The 26,686-nt window shown below is 44.7% G+C and overlaps 2 protein-coding genes across 3 annotated transcripts in view; one reads left to right on the top strand and one right to left on the bottom strand.

The window, feature by feature from the left end:
* UBXN4 (UBX domain protein 4) overlaps window positions 1–9,912 on the top strand; it is a 44,287-nt gene extending 34,375 nt beyond the window's left edge. Inside the window, exons 10-13 of the mRNA XM_077447777.1 lie at window positions 37–139; window positions 6,294–6,425; window positions 7,141–7,352; window positions 9,290–9,912. Coding sequence (XP_077303903.1) covers window positions 37–139; window positions 6,294–6,425; window positions 7,141–7,352; window positions 9,290–9,425 — 583 coding nt within the window. The 3' untranslated portion in view covers window positions 9,426–9,912. The remainder of the gene's footprint in view (window positions 1–36; window positions 140–6,293; window positions 6,426–7,140; window positions 7,353–9,289) is intronic.
* Window positions 9,913–18,919: 9,007 nt separating this feature from the next.
* LOC143923851 (lactase/phlorizin hydrolase-like) overlaps window positions 18,920–26,686 on the bottom strand; it is a 94,747-nt gene continuing 86,980 nt past the window's right edge. Inside the window, exons 16-17 of one of the 2 annotated variants that reach the window (XM_077447772.1) lie at window positions 26,322–26,561; window positions 18,920–19,268 (exon numbers count right to left, since the gene is read on the bottom strand). In XM_077447772.1, coding sequence (XP_077303898.1) covers window positions 19,018–19,268; window positions 26,322–26,561 — 491 coding nt within the window. In that variant the 3' untranslated portion in view covers window positions 18,920–19,017. The remainder of the gene's footprint in view (window positions 19,269–26,321; window positions 26,562–26,686) is intronic. The other variant, XM_077447773.1, reaches the window with a different exon arrangement.

Genomic DNA, 26,686 nt, shown 5'->3' with positions numbered 1-26,686 from the left:
GCATGTCTAAATAATCGTACTGTTATTGCTTCTCAGGACCATTGCCAGGATACAGTTCCGACTTCCTGACGGTTCTTCCTTGACTAACCAGTTCCCATCAGAAGCCCCACTGGAAGAGGCACGGCAGTTTGCTGCACAGGTTTGTGTCTCTCTCTAGTCTTAGTGATAATGCAGAATGAGTCCATTAAAGCTTGGCCATACACCATACAATTTTCTTTCATTTTCTTTAGATTTACCTTCAACTATGTAGTGCAAGGGCTGGCCTGATTGCATACAAATTGAAAGTGTTTTTCGGTTTGACCTTTATATTATATGATTTTGGTAAATCTAAAGGAAAGTTGAATAAGAAAGTTGTATAATATATGGCCAGCCTGAGTTGTATTTGCAGGATCTGACTGATTTGAAAGTATTTCCTACTCACTGTGCTGAGGCAAACACACACACCTATCATTGAGCTCTGCCTATTACAGTCCTGGCCATTTCTGGTTCTGTAGACAGCAAAAAACTCACTACATCCCCAAGCATTTTCCTTAATCACTTAAGAACTGGAAAATTTGCACCCTTAATGACCAGGCCCTAATACGGCACTGCGTTGTTATAACTGGCAATTGCGTTGTGTGTCGCTGTACCCAAACAAAATTGACGCCCCCCACAAATAGAGCTTTATTTGGTGGTATTTGAACACCTCTGCGTTTTTTTTTTTTGTGCTATAAATAAAAACTGACAATTTTTGTAAAAAATATGTTTTTACTGTTTGCTATAATATACCATAAATGGAAAAAAATTTTTTCTTTATCAATTTAGGCCAATATGTATTCTTCTACATATTTTTGGTAAAAAATTTTGACTGACTGGGAGTACAGAATGATCGCTGTTCCTAATCGCTAGGAACAGATGATCACTCACTACTTCTCTGTCAGAATGGGGATCTATTTGTTTACATTGACAGATCCCCGCTCTGGCTCTCTTTGGAGCGATCACGGGTGGCCGGTGGACATCGTGACCGCTGGCCACACTCATTGGCTCCCCCAGTGCTGTTAACGGGACCACCATACAGCTATGGAGATTCATGGGAACGAACCGACCTGCACTGAGCAGGAGCACTAGCACTGAGATCCGAGTGATCGAGCACCGCCGATCACTCGGTTCTCACAGCTCCATAACCGGAGAGCAGTAGACTGTCAGTCAGCAGCTCTCTGCTCTGCCCCCTCATAGCTCACTGGAGTGCAGGGCTGTGGAGGGAGAAGCCGGCTCAGCCTCCCAGCGGCTCACTGAACTGGGTGCCGGTCCAGGGATTTGGGCGGATCCCGCCTCTATGGTGGTGATAACTCCCGAGCCTGAATGAACTTTTGTGATGTCAGAGAGTGGACTTCAGCCCGCTCTTTGCTGAAAAACGGGTCACAGGAGTGCACTCCTATGACCCACAGGAGAACTACAGCTAAACGAGCTGTACTATAATGTCCATGGCAGTAAGAAATTGCTACAGGGCTATGAGGCAATCTGAGAAGAGCCACTTACATAGTTACGTAGTTAGGTTGAAAAAAGACACAAGTCCATCCAGTAAATCCAGCTACTTGTATGTGATGCATGTTGTGCCTTTATTGTACCATCAGATGGCAGTGTGTGACCTCCGAATAGGAATCACATTTGGCTTGTGATTCGGTATAGCTTGCAGTACTAACTTCATCATCATTTTTTGCTTCTGGGGAAAAAATAAAATGAACAGAGAGCATTGGCCTTATTTATTTAAAGAAATGGTGGAAAGTATTGCTCTCAATTGCCAAACAATGGCATAATTCACCTGGAGAGGTGGCAAAGAGTAGCAAACAATAAGTGAGGGCAGCTATCTATGCAAGTTAAATCAAGTTACTTGTGGTATCAAGCAGGTGAAGCAGGCTCCAGATTATTACAGTAATCCCAGGTGTAGAAATCCTTATGTCACATAATCAACAAACCACTGAATGGGAAATTAGACTGGAGAAGCCAGAATATGGAGCAGCTGTGCAAGGCAACCAATCAGCTTCCAGGTTTAGAAGCTTAACTGAACAAGCTAGAAGCAGATTGGTTACTGTGCACAGCCGTAGTCTACTCCAATTTTAGTAAACCAAAAGTCGTTGAATTTTAGTGTTTTTAAAGGCAGATTTGACCTTTTTTGAAGCTTGTAAGATGTAGACGACACGTAGATCAGCATTCTTTTAAAATGTATGTAAAACCTAAAAAATGTGCTTCAATTTTGTTCAGTTTTGGTCTGTTAAATATACAGTTGAAAACATTTTGGTTATATCTGTGTTAGAAGTAAGTTTATATCTTGCAGAAACCCTGGTGAGCTCGTAACCGCCTGTGCTTTCTGCCTATGCTGCGTTGTATGTTAGCATTATTAGCCTTGTTCCAGTTCCTCTCTGAACTTCATTACCCCCCCTTATTCCAGGGGACTTGAGAGAAGTGTTCTGTAGTCCTAACACCTTTCTTAACTTGGCATGACAATGGTGTTTCTTACATGCTGTGAATAAATGTTGTTGCTCTAGGACAGGAAGTGTTACTGGCAGGATCACCAGGTGAAGTTAAAGGGAGGGAGGGAGCCTTGAAACAACTAATGCAAACAACACATCTGTGATCTGCATAATATAACATTTTTGTTTCTTGGGTTTAGGTGCACTTGAAGGGTCCATACACATGTGCTGCAATCATGTAGGTTTAGGGGAAAAAAGCTTGTTTGTAGTACATACTCCTTGGTTGCCACATTTGCTTCTTTGCCTGAGTAGCAGGTATGCAGCTAGTTGACAAGCTGCATATTTGATCTGTGTTAAAGCAGGGCTCCAGCCAAAACTCTGCTCCCACCCCTCGTCCGCCATCACAATTGGCACCTTTTTGGGGGGGAAAGCAAGTACCTGATTTTGACGGGCCAAACCCCCCCGGTTTGGCTCCTCCTTCCCACCGTAGCTGGCCTATTGGCAGAGAGCAACACGATTTGTGCATGCACAGTAGTGAACCGGCAGTGAAGCCCTTCCCTTAGCGGAGATGATGGTGGCGGCAACAGCACCATATAGCCGATTTTGAAAACTAGGCTCAGGTGAAGACACTGCTGGATCAGTGGACAGGCAAGTGTCCTAATATTAAAAGTAGGATTGTCTCTATACCACTTTTTTAAAACCGAGTACAGGTACCGATACTTTTTTTCAAGTACTCACCGATACCGATTACCATACTTCAGTTTCAGTTATGTGCATGGACAGTCAGTTATCACTGACTGTTCATTTGGAAAAGGAAGGTGCGGCTTTGGGGGCAGTTAAAAGTACTGATCACTGCTGTGTAGATTTCACTAAAGCAGCTGAAAGGGGGGGAAGCGGCTGTCAGGCTTTATTGAAATCCATACAGGGTGATCAGTGCTGTAACTCCCCCCTCCGCACCAATCACCCTGACTGTCCAGGTATCTGGTGAAGCATCAGAGCATTTGCCTGAGTACAAGTACTCAGGCAAATGCTCGGTATCGGTACCGATACTGGCATCGGTATCGGGACAACCCTAATTAAAAGTCAGCAGCTACAGTATTAATAGCTGCTGACTTAATTTTTTCTGCAGGAGCCTGGAGCTCTTCTTTAATGACTCGCTAAGCATAAAAATAAACCGTGATGTTTTGAAACTCTGTAGCTTTTAAAAACAAATTGGAAGTGAAAATGAATGTTCTTCAGTATCTCCTTAACTGCTTGCATTACGGGGCAGCTTTGACATTTCTCACATACGTGTAAAAATCAATATTTATTTTTTTTGCAAAATTTCTTGGAACACCCAAACATTATATATTTTCTAAAAGTAAAGACCCTGTAGACGAAAATGGTGGTTGCAATTTTTAATTTTTTTTGTCTCATATTTGCACGATTTATCAAACACGAATTTTCAGCAAAAATTCACTTAAAGTTTGTAAAGGCTCTTTGTTATTTAAAAAACCAAACAAAAAAGCATATACTTGCCTCCACTGCAACTTGTTTTGCACAGAGTGGCCCCGAACCTCATCTTCTGGGGTCCCCCGGCGGCTCTTGCAGCTCCTCCCCACATCTGATAACCCCTTAGGAGAAGCCCTCTCCGGATTGGGAGACCAGCATTCGGCATACATAGCCGCCCAATGTATGACTGGCCCCTGGTGCCCACGTCATTGGATTTGATTGGCAGCAGCGGGAGCCAATGTCTGCACTGCTATCAATCTATCCAATCAAGAGCCGTGAACCCCGGGCAGAGACGGCGTGTCCCCGTCGGGTCAAGGTCCAGGGCTCAGGTAAGTAAAACGGGGGTGCTGGGGGGCCAGTCACTGCCAGGTGTTTTTTCACCTTTTTAAATTAATTTTGGTGGACACACAAACACAAAATCGTACCCAATTTATTAGTAAAATATGTTACACATAGGTAAATGGATAGCTAACATGTCGCCCTCTTTAAAATTGGGCTCGCCTATGGAATGGACTACGCTACATTAAATTATCCATAGGTAACACTTTAAAAGCCTATACAGGCTACCAGCTTAGATTGATATTTCAAGTACAATAATGAAAAATGCTGTATGGAAAGAAACCATTTCCTCTCAGGTTATACTTCAGATATGACATAAATGGCATTTATAATGCGTGGAAAGATGATCAAAAAGGAAATCGGTATTGCACATAAGCGTAGCAATCGGAGGTCCCTCTGGAAAGACTCGTTAATAACGAAATAAACAGCATCCCTCATCACTAATTCTAACTACATTATCTAGAGTAGATGTTAAAGTATTCTCATCTCCACATATATATGTTGTGAAAATGATAATGTATTGTTAATGGTAATAGGGGGGTGAAGGGAACCGGTAGAAAAAAAAACAGTGTGAAAAAATAAACCGAATACGACAACAGAAGCGGTCGGGTAAAGAAGATCAAAGGCGTAGAGGTAAAAATTTTAAACCAAGAAAGGAAAAGGAAGATGGCGTATAAGTAGAAATAAAAGCGGTTCAATGAAGGACTAGTTAGGGATACTGAATCCGCGGGCCCCGCGTTTTGTCAGATTTCGCCATATTATTATGGAGGATGCAGGTAAATTTGTCATTAACAATAATCTAGTTCACTTCACTCTTTACGTAGTCAATTGGCACCTCTGGTCTCTTCCAGTATTTAGCAATAGAGATCTGTGTTGCCAAGAGCATATATAGGATCAGTTTGGTAAGATTTATTTTTTGGGTCCTTCTCAGGCAGTTTCTGGAAAAGGGCTGCCTTTGGGGGGGGGGGGGGGGAATCTATGAATATTTATTCCCGACACTGAATGAAATTGAACATTTTAAATCCAAAATCTGTATACTATGGGTCATTGCCACCAAATGTGGTACATAGTTCCTATTTGTCTGCATCGCCGGAAACGGATAGGCAACACATCATAATCCGTCTTTGCATTCATGTGGGAACCAGGTACCACCTTTTTAGAAGTGTTTTTTATTTAATTTTAATTTTTTATTATTAGATTCCATCAAGTTCTAGTTACCTGATTGATGCATTGCATGTGCACAGAGTGGCCCAGATCCTTCTCTTCTCAGGTCCCTCTTTGGCGCTCTTTGACCCTCCCTCCTGCCCCCCCCACAGCAAGCAGTTTGCTATGGGGGCACCCAAGCCGCAGCTCCATGTGCCCATTTAGACATGGAGCCGCAGCCTGTCCCTGACACCTCTTGCTTCTTATTGGCTCATTGACTTTGACAGCAGCGGAAGCAGCACTTTCTCCAGTAACATTCGCTGCCTGATCCCTACCCTCACAGTTAGCTGGGGCTTTCTCCCTGCACTCGCTGTCATAATTTGCTGTCACAACTTGAAGAGCTTGACTGTGCTGAGCTCCACCCATACGATTGCGTCATTTATCGAGTTCTGTGAAGGAATGCTTATATGTGCTTTCGGCTTGTAGCTCTCAATGAATTGCGAGAGTACTGGTGAGCACACTTGTAGTCCATTGAGCTTCCTGGACTGAAGTGCCTGCCTGCCCTCATGGGAGGTATGGTCAGACAGGTACAGCAGACAGTCTCCGTGAGCCTGACATACAATGCTTTACAGACTTCTACGAAGGAAATCGTAAATGGCCGTTTTTTTTTGTTTGTTTTTTCTGCAAAAAAAGTGCATTTTTTTTTATTTTTTGTTTTGTTTTTTTAGGTGAACTTATGATTTTAATCCTTTTGGATGTAGGCTATGCCAAATGCATTGTTTACACTTCTCTTATCGGCTGATATAATTGATTAAACATGTTGCAATAATCTAATAAGTGTTTTTTTTTTTTTCTACACTATGCTTGCAGACAGTTGGGAGCACCTATGGTAATTTCTCCCTCGCCACCATGTTTCCCCGGAGAGAATTCACCAAAGAAGATTATGGGAAATCTTTGCTTTCTTTAGAACTGGCACCCAGCGCCTCCATAGTCCTCTTACCAGTAAGTCTACACTAAATTGTGGTCATAAGGAAAAAGTACTTGTGTTTAATTGGATACTATCTATGGATTTATTGAGATGGGGTGTGTGTGTGTGTGTGTGTATGTATGTGTGTGTGAGTGAGTGAGTGAGTGAGAGATGGTCAAGACAGACACCAGAAGAGAGTGGGTTGTGCTGGCAGAACACTAGAGGTAGAGAAGATCATTATGAGATTATACACCATCATAAAGGGCAGTACATAGACCGCTACACTCATTATTAAAATCAAATAAAGTAACAATCTGAAAAGTACAGAACTGTCTGGATATTTTTCAGCTACCTAGAGCCGATGTGTGGGTCCAAGTTACAAAAAACATTCATATAATGATAAACTAGTGCAAAGAGCTTTGACTTGCAGCCACTAATCAACTGTACAATTTCAGTCACTGGAGAAGATCAAAACAATGCAATTGGTTATTATTGTCAAACACCCCATTTCTTCAAGCTTATTTGTTCCAGTGCTTTTGATTTCATAGATCTTTGTTGGAGATTGTGATGAAAAAATAAAGGGTTCCTAAGATAAATGACTGACAAGTAACCAAAGTGAATTTCACATATCTGATGAGAAGCAGCAAATATACGTTGGTTAATATTGGTTATTGCCTGGTTTATGTAATCGTTAATAATTGTTCTGACTTGCTGATGAAAGACAGATTTTGTCATTTTTCTCTTTTACAGGCTGGTAGACCAGGTCGGGCTGTAGTACGGTCATCAGATGGTGGTGTCTGGGGGATTCTGGGTACACTGGTATACCCTCTTCTGGCAGTATGGCGGTTTATTAGCAATTTCCTGTTCAGTAGCCCACCTCCCGCACAGAACTCAGACAGAGCAGCTTATCCCCAGCAGGAGAACACAAATCCTACGTCATCCAACAATTCAGAGCCAAAGAGGTAAGTGAAGACTTGTGAAAAATTGTACTCTTGTTGGACTTCTGCAGAGAGACCACTGCTTTCACATATAGCGCAGAGGTCCTTCTTTGCAGCTATTGGCGACAGATAGGAAAACCATTAGCACCTGGGTACATTTTTTTTAATTTTTTTAACTCTATAAGCTATATAAAAGTCATGTATTTTTTACAAACGTTCTTTGAATTTCATGACGGTTGGCAACCCTGGTATGTGCTGTGTGGGGAGGTAGAGGGAAGGTTGTGGGCAAGGGGCTTTGGGGGTGGGGTGCAGCCCACTAGATACAGCCATGTTGCCTTTATTTGCCTGGAGCTCTCGAGAGTCACTGCAATCGCTGGTGCTATTACAAACCGAACAGCCCCTGTGGCTGCTATGCTTGCATGGCATCTCGCCATACGTGCATGTGCTCAGACAGAATAATATTTATTTTATTTTTTTAAAGTCTTGATAGACTGCTTGGCCTTTTTCTATTGTTACTTTTCTATGTTTTATATTTTTGAACTGCTTGCACAATCCAGGATCCCAGTTCTGCAAACTTTAAAGAAGTGTAAAGTATGTAATCCAGAAAGGAAAAAAAAAAACTGCGCTAATAGCGAGGGGGATCAAGCTGCAACTCAAAAGGTTATACAACATCAATCAAATATGTAAAAGGGGGGGGGGGGAGTGGGGCTAAATAAATTGACCTATGAGGCAATTGACTAATGAATATGCTCTCATAGTGGGTGAAAACACTAAAAAAATGGAAGTGGATAAAAGTGGCAATGAAGAAAACTTAAAAATACAATGATGCGATATACTGACAAAAATAAATAACATAAAATAAATGCATATATAGTGTCAGTAAATCAACTGACTAGTGATACTAAAAATTGCTACACCATAAACATAGTGAAAAATGATTAAGAATGAGTCCATATGTGAAGCAAATGACCATACGAAATCAAAAAAAAAAAACTTTTGTAATCCAAAAAGTTAAATGAAATCAATAATCAAAAAATCAAATGGATATATAGTCCATATAGCTAAATAACTCATTGAAAGTGACACCAAACACAGCACCACACACAGCACCACATGAAACGTGAAGTGATGAGAAATGCTTCCACAGCAAGCACCGCCACTTACCAGATCAATATGGTCCCTTATTACAGGGGGCCACAGAGCGCAGATGGCTGATACCCTAGTCCGGGATCCCTATGTAAACACTGGACTCCTTGACTTTAAACCACTATAGTCCCTTTATTACAGGGGACCACAGAGCACGGATAGTAATACCCCAGTCTGGGATCTCTATGCGGACACTGGACTCCTTAACTTCTGCGATAATGGTTTGCCACTACAAGGAGCCGAGGTTTCATTGACGCTCGAAGAGGAGGCTCTGACCTGGTCCTTTGTCATCCCCACTCCAAGGCCTCTAGAAATGGATGCCACAGACACAAAGGGGTGGCTTTACTCAAACTTGAGAGTGAAAAATCTAGTGCAGCTCTGCGGTCTTCTAAAAATTTAATTGAATGTGTTTTGTTATGACTGCTCAATAAATGCAGAAAAAAAAAATCTTCTGTGCACACCTTTTTTTCCTCCAAAAAATGTTATCCGAAAATATATTAGGACTCCCTCCTCCCAACAAAACACCCCCCCGCCCCTCCTCAATGTTATTGGGAGGAAGATGTGTTATCTACTCCTGATATATGTCTTGTCCAAGGGTAACCATACTATTTTATAGATATGATACAGTTAGTGAGTATTGTCCCTGTAGGAGAGGAAGTGAATAGAAGGAAGTGCCAGATGAAAATAAAGGAAAACAATACTGAGCAAAGAAAACGAATGCAGCTACCACATATGAGGCTTGGTAAGCTGCAATATATTACATTTATGTTTTGTAGTTTTAGATGCACTTTAATTTGTTTTCCATTGTTCCACAGGGAAGCCGTTCGAAAGAGAGTACTTGACAAACGGACAGACGAGTTCAAAAAAGAAGGCAAAATTTACAGGTTAAGAACGCAAGACGATGAAGATGAAAACAACACGTGGAATGGAAATTCCACCCAACAGATGTAATAAAGGAGTAATATAGTAGATGTTTATTCAGACTTCTTTCATTTGAGCCACTTTCCAGCGATCGGGGGTCCTCTATTTTAAGCACCGTCATATGGCCATTTAATACATAGAGATATGCATGAATTAGGATCCTTTAACTCTTTTAATTAAGGTTTGGTTCTTACAGGCGTCGCTCCATTATAATATATGCTTCTATGATAAAAATTGATTTGTTTTTTCTTCTTCTTTTTTTTTTTTTTTTTTTGTCTTTTGGATAACCGATGAGTTCCGCAGGACTTTTCTCTGAGCCTTTATATTCAGCACACGCGGTCACCATTGGGTTTTTTGCAAGAATATAATGTTTATTAATCATAAACTCTATTCTACATAACTTATTTATACCGATCGATTTTCTTTATCACTTCTGCAAGAGCTCGGTCATTTCTCATAGTTTTACATCATGCGTTTTCAAATGTTGCCAATAAAGGAAAAAAATGGTTTTTCAACATATTGTGTCTTGGGGTTTGGTGTTCAAAGTAAATGGTACTAAGTGTGAAATCAGTACATTTCTGCAATATTTTTAGCTGTGTTTTGTCTCTTTAAAAATATGGCAAGTAAAGAAAAATACATGCCACAAATCCAGTGTGCTTGTAACCCCCTGTAAACTGGTAATGCTACACTGAAATCTCGAACATTGTTGTTAGCCCTGCCCAGTTTACCTTTTTGGACTATGGAACACCTCCCCCACTATGTTGGAGATGATTTAAGAGGGGGAGTTTTGTTGCCCTAGCACACTCTCTAGGGTGGAACTTTCCAGATTAGCCTTTCTTAAAGTGATTTAAAGTCTCCTTTTTTTTTTTTTTTCTTCTTTTTTTTTTATAATAAAAGTGTTGTAATTAGATTCTGCGTGCGGTATTTTTCAAGCCGCAGTACAGCAGTGTGAAAAGTCAAAGGAATTAAATTGAAATATTTTTGATGCGCTTTTGTCACACTGGAAATGTATCTTCTAGCATGGCAGAATCGCATAGATGTGAAAGGGCCCTAAGAGGTGGAGGTGTTTTATAGTATGCTTTCAATGGTATGGTTAACAGACCAAAAGAGAGAAAATAAGAAAAATGTTATTGCTACAGTGGACACTTCACGGAGCATGCTTCCTGTCTGTTCAGTAGAGATTGGTGACATCATGGAGATTGCAGTCTGTCCATTGGGTAAATGGTGATATCACTGAGAATGCAACCTATCCATAGACCCGAGACATCCCTGGAGGCTGCAACCTAAATTTGCAATGGACCAGCGACATCACCGAGAATGCAGCCTATCCACTCCCCTGAGACTGGAGAAAATACTTGAGAATGTAGCCCTTCCATTTACTGGAGACTGGTGGCATCTCATACCATTGAAAGCAAACGAAAAACCACAACCACCTCTTAGGGCCCTTTCACACCTATGTTGAATAATGTAAAGTAATGCGTCTGGGGGGCTAAAAAATATAAATGCAAATTACTCACTAGGGGGAGAACCTCTGGGGGAATCCAGGATGGAGAAAGACCTGGGGGTCCAAGTAGAAGACAGACTGAGCAATGCCATGTAGCAGCAACAAACAAAGCCAGCAGACTATTGGCATGCATAAAAAAGGGAATTTACTCCAGAGATAAAACAATAATCCTGCCACTTTATAAAACTCTGCTTCGGCCATATCTGGAGTATTCTGTCCAGTTCTGGTCACCAATCATCAGCAAGGATGTGCTGCAACTAGAATGTGCAGATAAGAGCAACAAAATCGATAAGGGCTGGAGGACCTCAATTTTGAGGAACGGCTACAAGCACTAAACTTGTTCTCCCTGGAAAGGAGATGCTTGAGAGGAAATCGGATAGCAGTATACAAATGCCTCAGTTCCAGCGTAGGAAAAAAAACTTTTCAGTCTCGGGGTGTAAGAGGACACGGGGCCACACAATGAGACTGGAAGACAAGCAGTTTAACCTTTTTAAGATGTGCAGGGTTTTAAGGGCAATAAGGATGTGGAACTCTCCTCCACAATTGGTGGTGTCAGCGGAATATTGCTAGTTTCTTTATCATACATCACAGGACACTGAGTTAGGCTAGTATTCATTACTTACTGGGTTATACGCCATTTCTAGGTGAATGGACCGCTGATAGACCAAAGTCTTAGACAGGAAGTCGGGCCCCTATATAACCCCTCCCATACAGGAAGTACTTCAGTTTTTTTTTGTTTTTTTTACCAGTATTTGCAAGGTAGGTGGCACGTTTTGTTTAAGCTCCAGGTCTTGAGTCCCAAAATGTTTCTCATAATGAATCTAGGGATTGACTGGTCTGATCCATTTTGAAGAAAAGCTTTTTTGCTTAAATAGAGGGTAATTGAGAAAAAAAAAAAAAGGAACTCCAGGTCTCATAGGACCTATGTAATGGGTGAGTGTGCAACCCACTACAAAAGGAGGTACCCACTCACCAGACGGCGCCCTTTTCTTACACCCCGAACACACATGAATATAGTGAAAGGAAAAAGGGGGGAGGAGAACCCAAGGAGTTCTCTTCCTAAAGTTGCAAAAATTATTTTATTGGTATCAAAAATGAAATGACAATGGTCAGCAGGCTACATATACAATAAAAACATTAAAAGGCTGACGTTGCCACTATGCACAAACACACCTGAGTCCAGTCGCACTTTGCATGTATAGAGCCATTAATGGTCATAACTGCATAGAGAAATTTATCCATATATAGGCTTGGGATCAGGTGAGGACAGTTGACCGGAAACTACAGTGGTGTCAGCCCCAGAATGATTATACACTCACACTTTAGACTGCTGTCTGCTCTATGTACCAATATCTACCAAGCATTCATGGAGGTGCAGTGTATAGGTTATGAACTCGTCCAGGTCCTCCTCTAGTGATACACTGAGTGTGAATGGGGGATGAAACAAGCTCTTGACGATGATTATGGAAGTCTAATGAGCAGTGTGAGTGGGAAGAGCAACGGGGGCTGTGGGATCAAGGATCCTTCAAAGATTGGCCATATGTCTGCTCTGTGGAATGGGATCAAAGATATTTCTTCTTATGGTGGCTCCCTGTCACATGAGATATGAAGTGTTAGGTTAGCAGGTAGGGGTCACAGCAACAGCTGGAGATGTAAGACCCATGGTGACCGGGAGTGGTGTGACCGGCTGCAGATGTATGGCATGCGGTAGTCCTCTGCGCTGGGAGCAGCCGGCTCTGTATCCTCTCCTATCTGAGTTGATCTGTGAGGCTCTGAGCTGCACATGCAGTGAGCGTGCGTGTGTCTGCTGTATTCCAGCAGAAGCTATGATGAGCACGAGGCTACTGGTGGATCATTTGTCCTTCAGCTCGACTCGGTATGACAGGATCCTTTGCGGGTGCACAGTGTTGAAGGGTTGACAGGCAGGGATCTGCTTTGTTTTGTATGGTGCTTCAGAGTTCTAAGTTCCCTTTCTGGGAGGAGACTCCAGTCATCAAGGGAAGAGTCCATGGATAACAGCCATGGGATACAGGTGGACACAGCGTGTGCTGTGGCAGGCACATTGACGCATTTAGTTCACCAGTAGCGTGAACTTCTTCAGGGTGGCAAGCTCCCCATGGATGTGGTCTCTTATAGTTTGTGTAGTTCCCAAGTAGGAGTGGATCTCATAGGGACACACCCTGTCAACAGATTAGCTATGTTAACCCTTTAGGGAAGTGGTAAGTATATGTGTTGGGGCACCCGCAGGTTGCCATCATGTGATTAGTTGATGGGTACGTTAAATGATTATTTAGGAAGAAACTTGTCTTGACAAAAGTAGGACACTTAGCGTCAGATACAGAATCTCACAAAAGTGAGTACACCCCTCACATTTTTTAAATATTTTATTATCTCTTCATGTGACAACACTAAAGAAATTACACTTTGCTACAATGTAAAGTAGTGAGTGTACAGCTTGTATAACAGTGTAAATTTGCTGTCCCCTCAAAATAACTCAACACACAGCCATTAATGTCTAAACCACTGGCAACAAAAGTGAGTACACCCCTAGATGAAAATGTCCAAACTGGGCCCAGTTAGCCCTTTTCCCTCCCCAGTGTCATGCGACTCTTTAGTGTTATATGGTCTCGGGTGTGAATGGAGAGCAGGTGTGTTATTGCTTTCACTCATACTGGTCACTGGAAGTTCAACATGGCACCTCATGTCAAAGAACTCTGAAGAGCTGAAAAAAAAATTGTTGCTCTACATAAAGATGGCCTAGGCCAGTGATGGTGAACCTTGGCACCCCAGATGTTTTGGAACTACATTTCACATGATGCCCAACTACACTGAGTGCATGAGCATATAGTTCCAAAACATCTGGGGTGCCAAGGTTTGTCATCACTGGCCTAGGCTATAAGAAGATTGCCAAGACCCTGAACTGCAGCACGGTGGCCAAGAGCATACAGTGTTTAATAGGACAGGTTCCACACAGAATAGGCCTCGCCATGGTCCATGGTGCTCAACATCATATCAAGAGGTTGTCTGGGAAATAGACGTATAGTAATAGTCCTGCGAGCATTGTTGAGGTGGGGGTCAGCCTGTCAGTGCTCAGACCATACACTGCATCAAATCGGTCTGCATGGCTGTCATCCCAGAAGGAAGCCTCTTCTAAAGATGATGCACAAGAAAGCCGCAAACAATTTACTGAAGATAAGCAGACTAAGGACATGGATCACTGGAACTATGTGCTGTGGTTAGATGAAACGCCTTATTTGATTCAGATGGTGTCAAGCGTGTGTGGCGGCAACCAGGCCTACTGTCAAGCATGGTGGTGGGAGCGTCATGGTCTTGGGCTGCATGAGTTGCTGCCGGCACTGGGGAGCTACAGTTCATTGAGGGAACCATGAATGCCAACATGTACTGTGACATGCTGAAACAGAGCATGATCCCCTCCTTTCGGAGACTGGGCCGCAGGGCAGTATTGCAACATAATTGCCCCAAACAAACCTCCAAGATGACCACTGCCTTGCTAAAGAAGCTGAGGGTAAAGGTGATGGACTGGCCAAGCATGTCTCCAGACCTAAACCCTATTGAGCATCTGTGGGGCATCCTCAAACAGAAGGTGGAGGAGCTCGAGGTCTCTAACATCCACCAGCTCCGTCATGGAGGAGTGGGAGAGGACTCCATTAGCAACCTGGGAAGCTCTGGTGAACTATCGCAATGATAGCTCCTGGGGAGGATATATGGGGCATGCACAGGTGCTGGCCCCTGTGGGCTTGATGCAGTTGGAGCTGCTTCCATGTAACTGCAATGTTCTAAACAGGCTATAATAATCTTATAAGCAAGCTGTGACCACTTATGTCAGAACAGATATTATGTGACTTCAACCTGATGTGAAGTTCACATATAGGATTCTTTTTTGCCCTAGAGGCACAACAGTCTTGCTGTGTATGCCAATTTTGGACTAGTGCTGTGGCTATCCTCTTGTTCTGTGGAAAAAAATATATATATTATTTGGGTAGCTGCGCTGGCCCTTTAAATCAAACAAGTGTGTTATATCAATAGTTTACCCAAAAACATATTTGTATAAACAAAAATAAGTCCCATGACAAAAATAACATACAGTATATGGTATTGGAAATAAAGTCCAAGTGAATTTATCCTCCGTGCTGAACAAGTGGTGACTTCCAAAACAATCGTGCTGAGATTGAATACCACCATCCAATCAATATGGAAAAAGGGAAAAATACTGCGCTCCTAACAAAATAATTACACAAAGCACATAGCAGCTTACTATGTATGATACACACACATATAACCCAGAAAAACAAAATCCATATGCTTACCAAAAAGCTGTAATAAACAAGCCTGTATGTAGCCTTTCTTTAGTCTTCCATGTGGGTAAATGAATATGTCTCCACCCAAAATCCCAGACCACTCTCAATCCTCCAGTCAATATATTTCTCAAAAGACAAGAACGGCCATCACTGCGCAAAATGCTATAATTTAATCATTTAAAAGATTGCGGTTTGCATAAATAATGCATCAGGAAGCCCTCTATAAACGAAGCTTGCACCGCACATGGATTGTGAGGATTTGCATCATTTAATTTACAGAACATGCCCACAACTTTGAAGATTTTTTTTTTTAGTGTGAAGCAAACAACAAATAGGACAAAATAACAGAAAAGGTCAATGTGCATAACTATTCACCCCCCTAAAGTAAATACTTTGTAGAGCCACATTTGCGGCTATCACAGCTCCAAGACGCTTTGGATAAGTCTCTATGAGCTTGCCACACCGTACCACTGGGATTTTTGCCCATTCATCCTTGCAAAACTGCTCCAGCTCCTTCAAGTTGGATGGTTTGCGCTTGTGAACAGCAATCTTTAAGTCTGAGCACAGATTTTCTTTTGGATTGAGGTCTGGGCTTTGACTAGGTCATTCCAACACAAGTGTTACTTTAGCAGTGTGTTTGGGGTCATTGTCCTGCTGGAAGGTGAACCTCCGTCCTAGCCTCAAATCACGCACAGAGTGGTACAGGTTTTGCTCTAAGAATATCCCTGTATTTAGCACCATCCATCTTTCCTTCAACTCTGACCAATTTCCCAGTCCTGACTGTTGAAAAACATCCCCACAGTATGATGCTGCCATCACCATGTTTCACTGTGGTGTTCTTTGTGTGATGTGACGTGTTGGGTTTGCACCACACATAGCGTTTTCTTTGATGGCCAAAAAGTTAAATTTTAGTCTCATCAGAATCAGACCAGAGCACCTTCCTCCATACATTTTGGGAGTCTCCCGCATGCCTTTTTCGCAAACTCAAAACGTGCCATTTTGTTTTTTGCTGAAAGTAATGGCTTTCTTCTGGCCACTTTGCCATAAAGCCCAACTCTATGGAGCGTACGGCTTATTGTCATCCTATGTACAGATACTCCAGTCTCTGCTGTGGAACTCTGCAGCTCCTCCAGGGTTACCTTAGGTCTCTGTGCTGCCTCTCTGATTAATGCCCTCATTGCCCGGTCTGTGAGTTTTGGTGTGCGGCCGTCTCTTGCCAGGTTTGCTGTTGTGCCATGTTCTTTCCATTTGGTTATGATAGATTTGGTGGTGCTCCTACAGATCATCAAAGATTTGGATATTTTTTTTATAACCTAACCCTGACTTGTACTTCTCAACAACAATTATCAGTCTTTTATTTCTGAAAAATAGTTTTATGTATATATTTTTACTTCACCAACTTAGACTATTGTGTTCTGATCCATCAGATATAATTCAGATTAAAAAAACATTGAACTAAAGGCTGTAATGTAACAAAATAGGTAAAAAGCCAAGGGGGGTGAATACTTTTGAAAGGCACTGTATGATAAGAAAATAGGATTTTTAATTTTTTTTGTCATACTTACCTGCAAAATCCTTTTGTTTGAATATATCACAGGACACAGTTTGGCTGTTATTCATTACTTATACGCCATCTCTAGGTGAATGGACACCAGTAGACCAAAGTCTTAAACAGGAAGTCTGCCCCTATATAACCCCTCCCATACAGGAAGTACTTCAGTTTTGTAGCAAGCACTGAATCCTCAACAGAGGGGAGGGACCGTGATGTATTCAAAGAAAAGGATTTTACAGGTAAGTATGACAAAAAAAATCCTATTTTTTTAAATGACTCGTGGACTTGCATTTTATCGAACACAACATACAGGGATATGGGAAATGATTATCGACACTGACACACGTACACCTAAACAGGTTGAACTGGATGGACTAGCGTCTTTATTAAATCTTGCCAACTATTACTATGAAATATGTAGTTTATTCATGAAGAATGCAGTCTTTCCATTTATTAGACACCAGTGACATTACTTAGAATACAGTCTATTCATAGCCTAGTGACATATTTGAGAATGCAACCTAACCATTCTTTAGTGACTAATGGTATCACAGAGAATGCAACCTATCCATCCATTTGTGACTGGTGATAAGAGAATGAGGAGAGGACAAAAATATACACCCTTGAAACGCGTTGCCACCCCTTCCATTTCATGCACATCCTGATAGCAGCTTAACTCGGCAGCGGAGAATGCTGCTTTGGAGTTCCCGCACACAGTGAGTTCCCACCAGCACTGAGTTTCGTACACTGGGCTCTCTGCCTGAACTCTCGAGCCTTGACCTCATACTGATCTTTGCTGGGAACTGGCTGCTGTGATGCAAATCTGCTATTGTTTTATCCAATAAAAATACACAGCTTTTTAATTGGATCCTGTGTTCCTTTCTACTTTTGTCTTCCTTGAGAATGCAGCCTATCCATTCTCTAGGGACCAGTGAAATCCCTGAGAATGCAGCCTATCCACTCACTGGAGACTGGTGACATCACTGAGAATGTAGCCTATCCATTTATTAGAGACATGCTGTCCCTGAAACTATTGCCTATCCACTCACTAGAAACATGTGACGCCTCCGAGAGTTCAGCCCATTGATTTACCACAGACCAGTGACATTATTAAGAATGCAGCCTATTCACACACTAGAGACCTGCGACACCACACAGAATGTAGCCAATGCAATCATTAGGACCTGGTGACACCACTACGAATGTAGCCAATGCAATCGTTAGACACTGGTGATACCGCTACGGATGCATGATACATCCATTCATTAGAGATGGCTGACATCACTGCCACTGCAACCTGTCCATTAAATAGACACCGGTGACTTCGCTGAAAAGACAGCTAATCCATTTAATGGGGGTTGGGAACCTCACTAGCAATGCTGCTTATAACATTTCTTAATTTGTAATTTTGTGAAAAGAAGAATAAGACCCCTTTCACACTGGGGCGCTTTGCAGGCGCTACAGGGCTAAAAATAGCGCCTTCAAAGCACCCTGAAACAGCCGCTGCTGTCTCTCCCATGTGAGAGCCACGAGGGCTTTCACGCTGGAGTGGTGTGCTGGCAGGACGCTAAAAAAAGTCCTGCTAGCAGCATCTTTGGAGCGGGGAAGGAGCAGTGTATACACCGCTCCTTCCCGGCTCCTGCCCGGCTCTTGCCCATTGAAATCAATGGGGCAGCTAGGGCTAGAGCTAGGGCAGCGTGGCTATACTGCGGGCATAGCGCTACTGTAGCAGCGCTTTGCGGTGGTTTTTAACCCTTTCTCGGCCACTAGTGGGGGTAAAACCCCCCCGCTAGCGGCCAAATAGCGCCGCTAAAATGACGGTAAAGCGGTGCTAAAAATAGCACCGTTTTGCCCCCGCCCCAGTGTGAAAGGGGTCTTAAAACGCATGCAGTAGGACCAGTTCACAGCTGGGTGCTCTGCCTGTGAAGAGGGTAAATTTTTCTAGCAGATGACTTGTTTTGATGTCTTTAGTAGTCATGTGCTCCTTTGCTTAGGCATGCCATGCTTTTTAAAAAATGCCTTTATTTTAATAATGTTATTCAAAACGTATTAGTGCAGTATGTGTAACATAACCAAGGCTTTCAGCGAAATTCTCTTACCAGTACAGAGTCTCCTTATGAAGAATTTTAGTTTTACAAAATTAACTCTCTTAATTTATTACATAATTTATTCCATTCAGGCAGTTCTTACAACGTACAGAAACAATTAAGCAACTATTCAATTCAATGCATTGCCAGTATTTGCATCCTAAAATAATTCAGCTAACTTTAACTTCTTCTTCAGCTTGCTGTACATCACTATAAACACAATAATGCCGATAACGGAGGTGAGTACTAGGGCAAACTCCACGTACAGAGCAACCATGGCATCCTCTGTAGAGATGTCCAGTCCCAGGAAACTGACGCTGGTGGATTTTGGAGTGTCAGGAGTGTCAGGGGTCTCAGTGGTCAGATCTGGCCTAGGTGTTGTGGCTGTGGAAGGAAAGCAACAAATGGATTCTAAAAATGTAAAAAAAAAATTTTTAAGAAATTGTAGATCGATGCATCTTTATCTTTACACTTAAAGTGTCACTAAACCCACATTAACAACTTAAAGGGGCTGTATAGGTTTGATTTTTATTTTTTTTAATAACAAACATGTTATACTTCCCTCCACTGTGCAGTTCGTTTTGCACAGAGTGGCCCCGATCTTGCTGTTCTGGGGTCCCACAGTGGCTGTCTCAGCTCCTCCCCGCTAACCCCCTTTCCCGAGGGGGTTAGCTTGCGGGCGCACTCCCGTGTCATACAGTTGGCATCCATAGACGGCAAGTTTATGACTCGGTCCCGCCACCCTCGGCGGCCGCGTCGTTGCATTTGATTGACAGCAGTGCGAGCCAATGGCTGCGCTGCTATCAATCTATCCAATCAACGCCCAGACTCAGTGGAGAAGAGGACACCGGGGGACGTGCACAGCAGGTGAAAGGGCTCAGGTAAGTAAAACGGGGGGGCATAGGCAGGGCTGGTGCAAGGATTTTCGACACCCTAGGCGAAACCTAATTTTGCCGCCCCCTTGGCTCCTCCCCAACTCCACTCCAACTCCACCCCTTTGCCCTGCCCATGTATACGGTGGAGGTGGCTGGTGGAGATTTTTTTTAATTCCCCCCCAAATGTAATCACCTCAGTGTAATACCTCCAATGTATAGTATACAGGTGGGGGTGTGCAATATACAGGTGGGCATTGGGGGTGTGCAGTATACAGGTGGGGGGTGGGGGTGTGCAGTATACGAGTGGGGGTGTGCAGTATACAGGTGAGAAGTGGGGGTGTGCAGTATACAGGTGAGGAGTGGGGGTGTGCAGTATACAGGTGGCGGGTGGGGGTGTGCTGTATACAGGTGGTGGGTGTGCAATATACAGGTGAGGAGTGGGGGTGTGCAGTATACAGGTGAGAAGTAAGGGTGTGCAGTATACAGGTGAGAAGTAAGGGTGTGCTATATACAGGTAAGGAGTGGGGGTGTGCTGTATATAGGTGGGGATGTGCAGTATACAGATGGTGGGTGGGGGTGTGCAGTATACAGGTGGTGGGTGTGCAGTGCTGTATACAGGTGGTGGGTGGGGATGTGCAGTATACAGGTGAGGAGTGGGGGTGTGCAGTATAAAGGTGGGGGGTGTGCAGTATACAGGTTGTGGGTGGGGGTGTGCAGTATACAGGTTGTGGGTGGGGGTGTGCAGTATACAGGTGGTGGGTGGGGGTGTGCAGTATACGAGTGGGGGCTGTGCAGTATACAGGTGGTGGGTGGGGGGTGTGCAGTATACAGGTGAGAAGTGGGGGTGTGCAGTATACAGGTGGCGGGTGGGGGTGTGCTGTATACAGGTGGCGGGTGTGCAGTATACAGGTGAGAAGTAGGGGTGTGCAGTATACAGGTGGGGGTGTGCAGTATACAGGTTGTGGGTGGGGGTGTGCAGTATACAGGTGGGGGGTGTGCAGTATACAGGTGGTGGGTGGGGGTGTGCTGTATACAGGTGGTGGGTGTGCTGTATACAGGTGGGGGGTGGGGGTGTGCTGTGTACAGGTGAGGAGTGGGGATGTGCAGTATACAGGTGAGGAGTGGGGGTGTGCAGTATACAGGTTGTGCAGTATACAGGTTGTGGGTGGGGGTGTGCAGTATATGGGTGGGGGGTGTGCAGTATACAGGTTGTGGGTGGGGGTGTGCAGTATACAGGTGTGGGGTGTGCAGTATACAGGTTGTGGGTGGGGGTGTGCAGTATACAGGTGGGGGTGTGCAGTATAAAGGTGGCAGGTGGGGTGTACAGTATACAGGTGGGGGTGTGCAGTATACAGGTGGTGGGTGGGGGTGTGCAGTATATAGGTGAGGGGTGGGGGGGTGCTATATACAGGTGGGGAGTGGGGGTGTGCAGTATACAGGTGGGGAGTGGGGGTGTGCAGTATACAGGTGGTGGGTGGGGGTGTGCAGTATACAGGTGGGGGGTGGGGGTGTGCAGTATACAGGTGGGGGTGTGCAGTATATAGGTGAGGGGTGGGGGGGTGCTATATACAGGTGGGGAGTGGGGGTGTGCAGTATACAGGTGGGGGTGTGCAGTATACAGGTGGTGGGTGGGGGTGTGCAGTATATAGGTGAGGGGTGGGGGGGGTGCTATATACAGGTGGGGAGTGGGGGTGTGCAGTATACAGGTGGGGGGTGGGGGTGTGCAGTATATAGGTGAGGGGTGGGGGGGTGCTATATACAGGTGGGGAGTGGGGGTGTGCAGTATACAGGTGGGGAGTGGGGGGGTGCGGTATACAGGTGGTGGGTGGGGGTGTGCAGTATATAGGTGAGGGGTGGGGGGGGTGCTATATACAGGTGGGGAGTGGGGGTGTGCAGTATACAGGTGGGGGGTGGGGGTGTGCAGTATATAGGTGAGGGGTGGGGGGGTGCTATATACAGGTGGGGAGTGGGGGTGTGCAGTATACAGGTGGGGAGTGGGGGTGTGCAGTATACAGGTGAGGAGTGGGGGTGTGCAGTATACAGGTGGTGGGTGGGGGTGTGCAGTATATAGGTGAGGGGTGGGGGGGTGCTATATACAGGTGGGGAGTGGGGGTGTGCAGTATACAGGTGGGGAGTGGGGGTGTGCAGTATACAGGTGGGGGTGTGCAGTATACAGGTGGGGAGTGGGGGTGTGCAGTATACAGGTGGTGGGTGGGGGTGTGCAGTATACAGGTGGTGGGTGGGGGTGTGCAGTATATAGGTGAGGGGTGGGGGGGTGCTATATACAGGTGGGGAGTGGGGGTGTGCAGTATACAGGTGGGGAGTGGGGGTGTGCAGTATACAGGTGGGGGTGTGCAGTATACAGGTGGTGGGTGGGGGTGTGCAGTATATAGGTGAGGGGTGGGGGGGTGCTATATACAGGTGGGGAGTGGGGGTGTGCAGTATACAGGTGGGGAGTGGGGGTGTGCAGTATACAGGTGGTGGGTGGGGGTGTGCAGTATACAGGTGGGGGGTGGGGGTGTGCAGTATACAGGTGGGGGGTGGGGGTGTGCAGTATACAGGTGGGGGGTGGGGGTGTGCGGTATACAGGTACAATACACTCCCCTGGGCACAGTCAGTATGCAGACAGCTGTGAAGGGAGGTCGGTATCCCCCTGGCTGTAGCTCCTCTCACATACACATAAGGCAGGGAAGGCATGTGCATAGATGACTCACCGTCAGGCAGATGAGGAGCAGTGTGATGAGTACAGAGTGCTGCGCTGGCTCCTCACATCACTGGACACTGACTTCCCTCTCCTCCATTACTGACCATACACTCCGCCCTTTTCCTCACTCAGGACCGTCCAAACCCGCCCCTCAGCGACGTCCTACAACTCCAGTCTCCACCCTTCAGAGTTCATCTTCTCTCCTAACTCGGACTGAACAGGACCCTGTCCCCTGCAGATCGCCTTTTGAGGGAGGCTGGGAGCCAAGGTGCAAACGAGGGGGAGAGGGAGGGGGGTTCCTCTGACTGAAGGAGTGGGACAGGAAGATGTCAGGGGAGGCACGGTGCACCATCGTGATTCAGCTGCTCTGCCGCCAATTATTTCAACAACACCCCTAGTGGCCATAGCTGCGCCCTAGGCAGCAGTGCGCCCTAGGCGGCTGCCTAGTCCGCCTAGTGGTAGCGCCGGCCCTGGGCATAGGATGCATTAAAGTGAAAAAACATGAACCTTTACAACCCCTTTAAGGACCAAGCCTCTTTTTGATCTCAAAAAAGTGCTGTTTACAAGTTAAAAACAGGTGGGTTTTTTTTTTCTAGAAAATTACTTAGAACTCCCAAACATTATACATTGTTTTTCTAACACCCTAGAGAATAAAATGGCGGTCGTTGCAATACTTTCTGTCACACCGTATTTGCGATGTGGTCTTACAAGCGCACTTTTTGTGGAAAAAAATACACTTTTTTGAATTAAAAAATAAGACATGAGTAATGTTAGCCCAATTTTTTTATATTGTGAAAGATAATGTTGCGCTGAGTAAATTGATACCCAACATGTCACGCTTCAAAATTGCACCCGCTCGTGAAATGGCGACAAACTTTTACACTTGAAAATCTCCATGGGTGATGTTTAAAAATTTCTACAGGTTGCATGTTTTAAGTTACAGAGGAGGTCTGGGCTAGAATTTTTTCTCTCGCTCTACCGATCACGGCAATACCTCACATTTGTGGTTTGAACACTGTTTTCATATGCGGGCGCTACTCACGTATGCGTTCAATTTCTTATTTATTTTACCTTTTATTTTTTATTCTTACACTGTTTTAAAAAAACATAAAAAATTGTGACACTTTTATTCCTATTACAAAGAATGTAAACATATCTTGTAATAGAAAAGCATGACAGGACCTCTTAAATCTTAAATCTTAAAGAGTCAAAAAGAGCTCAGATCTCATATTTACACTTAAAGCGGTTGTATACCCGCTAATGTGTTTTTTTTTTTTTTTTGCCACCTGCAAAGGAAAAGGCATAATGAGCTAGTATGCACCGCGCATACTAGCTCATTATGAAATACTTACCTTAGAACGAGGCCCCGCCATCTGGCCCGATCCACGCCGAGGGAGCTGACATGCTCCCTTTGCGTTTCTTCCGGGTATCGCGGCTCCGGCGCTGTGAGTGACCAGCTAAACACAATGGGGGTGGGGTATAACGTTTTTTTGTTTTTGTTTTTTTTAACGTGTGACCAGCAGTAGAGGATTAGAAGCTCTTCCTGCTTATGTTTCCCTGCAGACAGGCTGGGAAAGAGATGGGTCATGTGGAAGCTGTATATCACATAGGATTTATTTTTATTGTTTTATTTATTACAGGTATTATTCTATAGCGCTGTCAATTTACACATACAGTATATGTATTTATTTATTTTTTTTTATTAAAAAAAATTACAGTGCCAACATTTACATAGTATCACTTTAAAAGAGAAGTATGTTTTTTGTTTTTTATATATATAATCATACTTACCTAGGTGGATGGAGCATCAGATGGATGCTGCATCTGTTCCCCCGGCGTCTCTGCACTAAGAAACGAGCCACCAAACACCCCTGATGGCTCATCAGTCAGCATCTCTCCTGCTCTGATCCTCCATGCTCATAGGAGTTATGAGCTGTGGAGTGGCAGGGATCGGCCATCTCAGCGGCTTGTTGAGACTGCCATCAGTCAAGGCAGCTGGTGGATCCAGACTTCGGAAGTCAGGATAACGTGCTGCCTAGGGTGCCCACATGTGCCGGATTTCCCGGGATTATCCCGCAATTCATATTTTTGTCCCATGCACCTTCATTCTGGGACAATACAGTGTCCTGGAATGAAATAAGGGCACACAGCTGCCGTAATAAACGATTGCCAAAGAGGTTGCTAGGGCCGACCCGCCTCGCCTTGCATCTAGCAACCAGTGACATCACATTTGCAGAGTGTCTTAGTATCAGAGGGAGGCCGAGGGAACAAGGCTTTTACTCTGTGCTGCCCTGTGCTCTCCGAGTCCACCCACCTACTCTCCTCCCCCTGGCACGGCAGCAGCAGCAGAGAGAGCAGCATCTGTCAATTCTTTTTTCAGTCCTCTAATGACCTCTCAGCACAGTTGGCGACTCGGCAGGTGGCGGCATTCTGCAGTGCCAGTGCTGGCTAGCCTTTGATCCACAGGTCAGCTGTTCCTGGTCCGACTCTCACTGAGTCCCACTCGCAGTGCATTGCAGCAGCCCGCGACATCTCCAACCTCCTCCCGCCTGACTGCCTGAGGTGGGTCCCCCAGCCGGCCCAGGCTGCCTGGACCAAGGAACGAAGGAAGACCGGCGCTCAACTCTGCTTACCACACCACCAGACCAGTCCAGATTAAAAGGTGAGCAAATGGAACCGGAGCAGATCAGGTGACAAGTGGGGCACTGAGGCTGGGGACTGTACAGTAATAAATTAGGCTGACAAAGTGTGGCTCAGCCGGGGGTGGGGGCAATAAAAAAATTTAGCTGACAACTGGAAGCAATAACATATATTTTTTTACTGTCCCCCAGTGGCGGTGCATCCATAAAGGGTGCAGGAGTGCCGCCCCCTCTCTCCTGCACCACTCTAATCCCCATAGATAGATTCATGCATTGCATGAATCTATCTATGGTCGCTGCCGACACCCCCTGTTCAGGTGCCCGGCCCATTTTTGGGCGCTGGGCACCTGAATTACAGTGGCGAGGGTGTTTTTTGGAAGCACCTGATTAGAGTCATAGGCTCTAATAGGCGCCCAAAACAGTGATCAGCGGGCGCAATGCTGGGCGCCCGCTGATCACTCAGCTGCGTGTTAGCACAGCGAAGGAATTCGCTTTGCTAACACTGAACTGCCTCTCAGCCAATCAAGAACAAGGCCTTTACCCTGTGTTGCCCTGTGCTCTCCGAGTCCACCCACCAGCTCTCCTCCCCCTGGTGCTGCAGAAGAGAGAGCAGCATCTGTCAATTCTGATTCCAGTCCTCTAGTGACCTCTCGGCACACCTGATTGGCTGAAATGTCAGGCGCTGTGATTGGACACCTGAAACAGGACGGAAGAAGACGTGGAGGAGACCGCCGCTGACCTGCTGCGAGACAGGTAACTGCTGGACAGCATCTGATGGGGCACAGTAGTGGCAATTGATGGGCACACTGGCAGCATCTGATGGGGCACAGTAGCGACAATTGATCGTCACACTGGCAGCATCTGATGGGGCACAGTAGCGACAATTAATGAGCACACTCGATTGCATGGAAAATGGGAGAGGTACGTTTTCACTATCTTGTTTACAGGGGATCATTTAATATGCAATAAAGTTGCTTTAAGTGACTCTTTTGCTAAATATGCAGTTATGGTTGATACAACATTATCACAATATCAACAGGATTTTTTTTTTCTTCTACTTGTGCAATGCTTTATGGTTTTATAGTGCTGTAATAGAACATTAGCAAATTTCCATCATACTCAAGAGGCATAGAGCATATAACGGGAACACTTGCAGTCCAGTAACCAATCAGGACACCAGGATTTGCAGGCAGTGAAGGAAAGTTTGAAGGTAATGTTCCTCCTCTGTATGTTTTCTATGGCTCACCTGTAGGTTCCTGATCCAACCCTAGACATGGATGATTGCTGTCCGGGTCTGGGAATCCATTACACTGGATGAGCTTTCTGTAATACTTGGTTGACTCCTTTGGGATGCGCGTCAGATTTGGGTCACTGTAATTGGTGTAATACAAACCAAACCTTTCTGCGTAACCTGTTGCCCACTCAAAATTATCCATAAGGCACCATGCAGTATAACCACGGATGTCCACCCCATCATGCTTAACCGCTGTGGAAAAACAAACAAAAAGGTCATATTTAACAAATGACACATTTTCTATGGTACTTACAAACTTTACCCCTTTCTATACCTGCTATTGTACACTTAGAAAAAGACCATACATGTATTTCTTA

The sequence above is a fragment of the Lithobates pipiens genome, unplaced genomic scaffold, assembly GCF_037356315.1.
Source record: "Lithobates pipiens isolate NorthernLeopardFrog02 unplaced genomic scaffold, aLitPip1_a1.2 Scaffold_22, whole genome shotgun sequence".
NCBI classification, from domain to species: Eukaryota; Metazoa; Chordata; class Amphibia; order Anura; family Ranidae; genus Lithobates; species Lithobates pipiens.
The sequence above is the reverse complement of the archived record's forward strand: the minus strand, read 5'-3'. Positions and strand labels throughout refer to the sequence as shown.